At 38.8% G+C, this 6,207-nt stretch overlaps 1 protein-coding gene across 7 annotated transcripts in view; it reads left to right on the plus strand.

Annotated features, from left to right (window-relative positions):
* The window catches only part of nrcama (neuronal cell adhesion molecule a), a 54,006-nt gene extending 48,625 nt beyond the window's left edge, over positions 1–5,381 (plus strand). For 3 of the 7 annotated variants that reach the window (XM_015045625.1, XM_015045621.1, XM_015045624.1), the window contains 3 exons: positions 1,972–2,103; positions 2,183–2,261; positions 4,580–5,381. In XM_015045625.1, the coding sequence (XP_014901111.1) occupies positions 1,972–2,103; positions 2,183–2,261; positions 4,580–4,814 (446 nt within the window). In that variant the 3' untranslated portion in view covers positions 4,815–5,381. Of the gene's footprint in view, positions 1–149; positions 273–370; positions 524–1,971; positions 2,104–2,182; positions 2,262–2,933; positions 2,946–4,579 lie in introns of all 7 variants that reach the window. The other 4 variants (XM_015045618.1, XM_015045619.1, XM_015045620.1 and 1 more) reach the window with 2 other exon arrangements.
* The last annotated feature ends 826 nt before the right edge of the window (positions 5,382–6,207 follow it).

The following is a 6,207-nucleotide window of genomic DNA, read 5'->3' on the forward strand; positions in this document are numbered from 1 at the left end:
AAAAAAAAAAAAAAAAAAAAAAAAAAAAAAATATATATATATATATATATATATATATAATAACTTGATCAAAATGAAAAAAAATTCTAAGCTGAAATTTCTGTTTCATATTTAAATAAGAACATCTGTTTTCTCTTTTGTCTGCCCAGTGACTTCTGCTGGGTCTGTGTTCGGAACGGTTAACGCATCTGTGTCAGAGGAAGGCCTAGTGATCAGTTGGGAATACTTTGGACACAATAAGAATTTATTTGTGGAATATGCTGTAGAAAACAGTAAGGGATCTCCTTGCTTCCTCCATTTTCCATGTGCATACAGCTCTTCCAAACGTTGTCCGACTCTAATCCCTCTCCATGCGCTGCACCACTTCCAGGTGATGAGTGGAAAAGGGAGTCAGTAAATGGTACACATTCGCATACTATAAAAGGCCTAAAGCCTGGGACATCCTATTCTGTGCGCGTGGTAGCTAGAGATGGCGCCGGCCCGGCGGTCCACAAGACCAATGAAGTGTCGGTCACAGTGCCAGGTGAGGCGGCGTGCCTCGGGGTGCAAGGCTGTCTTTTGTGTTTGATTTAAGTCGGTTTTCTGTTGTTTTCAGTCACCAGGCATCGACTGTTGCAGTCAGCCGTGAATGTAGTCGTTTTGTAGCTGTCGTCATTTACTTCAGGTCATTTTCATTTCACCTGCTCCTCACGCCATGTTTCAGATTTTGTTCTTTTTTTCTAAAATAGTTGATCTCTTGAAAAGATCTTGTTTGTCAAAAAGATTTTATTGAGAATTTGGGAGGAGTTTGTGTCCAATCAGACCTACCTTCAGTGGTGTTTCACTCAATAGTTGTGATGCATGTGTAATCCGAAAGCAACTCCTACAGGAATAAACTCAAATCTTTACAGACGAGAACACATGAGAGAATCTGAACTGCGCTGTGTTCAAATCCTTAAATCTTCTCTCTGGACTCATATAATATCCAGAAAAAAAAAATCACAATTTTTTACTCAATGAAAGGATTATGAAAGACATGACATGTTAAATATGAAAGCACAATAAATAAACTTCAAGAAAAAAAGAACAAAGCAAAATGAATGTCGCATGTGACATTAATAATTACTCTAATATCATTTTTTCTGTTATTTGTGTTCTATTCCCTCTGTCATTTTACTTAATGTTTCAAAAAAAAAAATCTGCATGTTGATCCATCTTTGAATTTTCATTTCAAAGTTTGAAGTCTCTGTTAACTTTAGTTTTGGACTCCATGACAAGAACCACCCAAACATTTAAGTTTCACTATTAATGTAAAGAGATGCACCAAGATTAGTGGCAGATTTCTGATCTCCAGTTTGATCAAACCTTAAACAAGACTTAATGGGTTTTTTTGTTTGTTTTGTTCCATTCTCACAATGTGAGCAGTCAATAAATATTTGTAAGAGTGGCCACTATGTGAGTGGGTAGGATTACTAACCGTAGCAATTTTCTTTATTTGTGTGTGAATGGAAATTATGGACTTTAGCTTAAATTTCAACTTTTATAAATCCAGCAGGTTCAATAACAAGAGAGTCAAAACCTCGGAAGGATAAGACAGAAGAACAGTTGCTTCCTTTTTATTTATAGCTACTTGGATGAGTTCAAGATATTTTTTTATGTGAAAACAGTCTCGTCTCAACAATTTCTACTTTTGTGCTTTTTCAGACTTAATTTTAAACACCTCACTGCTACAGAAAATAGCTAAGTTTTGAGCTTAGCTACGTTTGTAGTGCATCTTGTTTCCTAATTTGCCAATAGGAAAGATTTCATGCTTTTAATGTTCTAACCAGACAGTCGTTGGTTAGAACGACTGTTTTAACAAGCTAAGTTAGCCATTTTCAGATCTCCCGCCCATTTATTGGTGCATCTCTTCAAATGTACTCAGCCGGTTGTTCTCACTCTTTCCATTTGTTCTTTTTCCGCCTTCCTGTCTCTCTCCGTCTTTTCCTCCAGCTGTCCCCAACCGGCAGGTAGACATCGCCACGCAGGGCTGGTTCATCGGACTGATGTGCGCCATCGCTCTGCTGATCTTGGTGCTTCTCATCGTATGCTTCATCAAGAGAAACAAAGGTGGCAAATATCCAGGTAAAGCACAGCTGGCACCAGTAAACTGCATGACTGCGGAGAGTACATATTTAAAAGGCTCTCATTGTGGTGTCTGCAGTTAAAGAGAAAGAAGATGCCCATCAAGACCCAGAGATCCAGCCTATGAAGGAGGACGATGGGACATTCGGGGAGTACAGGTGAGAGAAAACATTCTCTACAATAGAGTAACAGTAAGAAATACATGTGTTTTCTTTTTTTTTTCTTTTAATTTACCTTATGTATGTAAACCATGTCGTCAGGTTACAGAGACACTCCCCTTCACCCGGCTCCATTTTCAAACGCTCCATCGAGGCAAGGCAAAATTCACAACATTCTTTTTTTTTACCAACTCACCATTTCATTGGCCGTCTAATTGACCCTGTAATCCTGAAAAGGTTTTGATTAATCCACAGTACTTTAGCTTTAAGCAATACCCAGTCATGTACACTAACTAGTTCTAAAAGGTTGAAACAAATGCATTATTAGTTGTTTTGTTTGTTTGTTTGTTTTTCCAATGAGATCATCTTGCTTTAGCAGATGTAATTAAGAACCTTGACATAATGATGACATTATTAGGTCAAGGTATATTTTGGAATTTAGATATAGTTTCTTTGGTTTAACTATTAAAGGAGCTTTGTTTGTTTGTTTTCTACTTTCCATTTGCATGCTTTCTTTACAAAGATGCAAATGGAAACTTGCATCTTTGTAAGTTTTCATCTTTGTGAGATATATATACATATACATTTTCTGTGGCCAAAAACTAATGAATTATCCACAAAGTGCTGTTTATGTAAATTTGCGTTTTTATCTTTCTCCTCTGTGGGATTTAGGTCAATGGAGAGGTAAGACATGCAATAAAACCAGCATGCACCTAACGCAACCCTCGGTTGCTTTTAAAGCGCTTTCTAACTTTAGTGGATTAATCTGTGGGGACAAGCAGCTTCAGCGCAGACCCTGTTTACACCTGGCATTAAGGTGACAGTCTTGTTCATTTAAATAACATTTAATAACTTGAACGTTAGTGTCAGGAAACCAGACATTGCTGTCTTTTAAAGCTGTCTTAGTCTCCTTGTTAGTTTTTATTTGTTTTTGAGCAATGGATATGTATAGATCTGTTAAAAAGCTTTAATATAAATTTATCTATTTTTTGTAGTTCCATAATGTCACCCTGATGCGTATATCTGCTTTTACCATCGTCTAGTTGCTCTTCAAAATGGGAAAGACAAGCTTTTATGCCATTGGATCCTCATTAGTTGTAAAATATTTCCTTGCCTAAATTTGAAGGGAGTAGTCCAAGAATTTTTTTGTGACTTGTTTTAGTGCAGCACAGAGGAGCGTTATATTTCCAGCTTTATTTCAAACCATCTGTAATGTGTCAATAATCGGTTATCAGCTTCTCTACGGTTTTAAAAAGATACTTAAAAGTTATCCCCTCCAGTTAATACCATGTGTAACTGGGTCTGTATTACCTTAGTAAATGGTCTAACACAAAAAGAGTTGCTTTTATTTACCCTGTTTTCATAATTTTAACAAATAAATACTGCTTTGTTGATTGTAAACAGTCGGTAAAGAAAAAAAAAATCTAAAGGCGGAGTTGATATTATCCTTGAAAAGCTTGCATTAAAAAAAGGATTAGACTAAGGAGTTCTTACTGAAATGCAGCATCAAAATAGACATTCTGATTGCATTTTGGATTGCTGCATGTTACTTGCTGGCATATTGACTAAAATAGTTCTTATTTCAGGTTCTCTGCAACAAGTCAAACAGCACGCACTTGACAGACTTCCTCCATTAGTGCACAGGCTTCAAGCATTAAAGCACTAAAGCACTAACGCTATACATGATACTGTTATGTAGCTGAGCTGCTCCACTGTACAAGTACAGGAACATAAAATGTAATATGAACAACTTACAATTTGTTTTTTTTTTGTGTGCAGTAAATGTTGACTTAATTAATTTGTGTAGTTATAATTAGGCATGGGCTGGTATAATGGACAGCTAGACAAACAGAGTATTGAAATCAGGTGATGTTTGGTGATAGAATCCTTTCTTCATTTGTATCTTGCCTTACTTTCTAACTCTTGCATGTTGTTGCCAGTATTTGTTGAAAATGTTGTGCTAAAAATAGTGAAAAAATTCATTCCATAAACGTTAGATGAAAGTTTATTTTAAATTTCTTTCCCTCGGCCGACTGTCAGTCTGCAGCAACCACCTTATGCCGCAAAAACAACATAATGGAAGGTTCTAGAAAGTCATTGTTTAAAACGGAAACCTATCTTGCATATTGAAAACTGACCCATGCCTAATTGTTGTAGACGTAAAATTTGGCATCAAGGAATGCCACCATGTTCTTGTAGCACTTGTGCAGTGGAATAGCTGTAGGATGTGAATGTGTTTGAAGAGCCTGTTTGAATTCCACGGCGTGAATAATTTCTCAGCGAATCTTCGCTCCTTCACCTTCCCGCCCTCTTAACAGTGACACTGAGGACCACAAGCCACTGAAGGGCAGCCGGACGCCATCCAACGGGACGGTGCGGCGCGACGAGAGCGACGACAGTTTAGTGGACTACGGGGAGGGCGGGGACGGACAGTTCAACGAGGACGGCTCCTTCATCGGCCAGTACAGCGGCAAGAAGGAGAAGGACACGCACGAGGGCAACGAGAGTTCGGAGGCGCCGTCGCCCGTCAACGCCATGAACTCGTTTGTCTAACGCGGCCGCCCTCCTGGCTGCGGCGGTTGCTACGGTAGTCCCCGCGTCACCCTGGCAAATGTGATCATCCCGGTGGTGACAGTTGCTAAGGCGACAGCCGTCGTCGCGGGCACCTACCTTTACCCTGTGGTTGCCGTCACTCTGGTGGTCAAGGCTGCCTTTACGCCAAGACTGCTGACATGTCCTCATCTCCACACCCCGGCAGCCCCAGTCGCACTGTGACCTACCAGTGAACACACACTTAAGAATCCCCCACAACCATTAAAAGAAGAAAAGAGACGGCGAGCAATACTGAAAAGCAGACGAAATGTGCCAGAGGGGATTTTACCACTCAGACTGAAACAAGGCCAAGTGTACGTGTGCGTGTTAGTGATCTCTTAACAAACATCATAAATATAGCGAATATATATAAATATATATATATATATATATTTGATGGAAGTATGGCATATGATCCGCAGGCAGGCTAATATAAGTGAATCACATTCATAAGCAACTGCATGGAGCAAATTGTGTGTCTGTTAAGCATTTTACTTTCCTCTTGTCTCCTTTTTTTTTTTTTTTTTTGCAGAAGTATGCTGCATCTTGCGTTGTATTTGGTGCACGCCTGTAAGCCAGGGTGTTATTTTCTTACTTGCAGAAAAGAAAAGTGTTATATGGTGTTTGACATATAGAAGAAAAAACATGGCAGCAAGTGGTATTGTGATTCCAGCTGCGAAAAAGAGTGACTCAAAGTAGAAACTAGTAGGTGTTTTTATTTAACTGCCTTTCTTTATTTTATTACAGATGGACTGTTTGTGCGTGTGTGTGTGTGTGCTAGAGAAAGAATGGGAGCTATATGTCCAGGTCAGGTGTGTCCGGTCGTAGAGCCTGAGAAGCCTGGAGAGCCAGCCTGGTGTTGCATGCTAGCAGCGCAGTGCTAAACTAAATTTTTCACATTTTCTCACATTGCAACCTTATATTTCAATGGGTTTTATTTGGATTTTATAGGAGAGACCAACACAAGGTGATTCATAATCGACACGTAGATTTCTCAAAATATTTTTCATGATGAAAATCTAAGAAAAGTGGCATGCATTTGTACTTAGCTGAGTCACATTAAGCTTGTCTTTGCAGGTGAAAGTTATTAGGGGTGTCTACCAGCTTTCCAAATCTAGAAACTGATTTTCTCGAATCAAACTCTTAAGACTTTGACAAAACGTAAGCGTTTATGCAAAAAATTAAACATCCCCCAATGTATTTCGTCCTTGGTGATTTTTAAAGGCAATTGCTGATAGTTGGAAACTTTTGAGGTTCCTTACTTAAAGTTTTAGTTTCTGTTCATACAGTGCATCGGTTCTTTCCATGTACTTTGATTTTTTTCCCCCCTTCAACTGAAAAGCATGCATGCCAT

Source organism: Poecilia latipinna, unplaced genomic scaffold (genome assembly GCF_001443285.1).
Source record: "Poecilia latipinna isolate Pla-1442-1.1 unplaced genomic scaffold, P_latipinna-1.0 Scaffold735, whole genome shotgun sequence".
In the NCBI taxonomy this organism is placed as follows: Eukaryota; Metazoa; Chordata; class Actinopteri; order Cyprinodontiformes; family Poeciliidae; genus Poecilia; species Poecilia latipinna.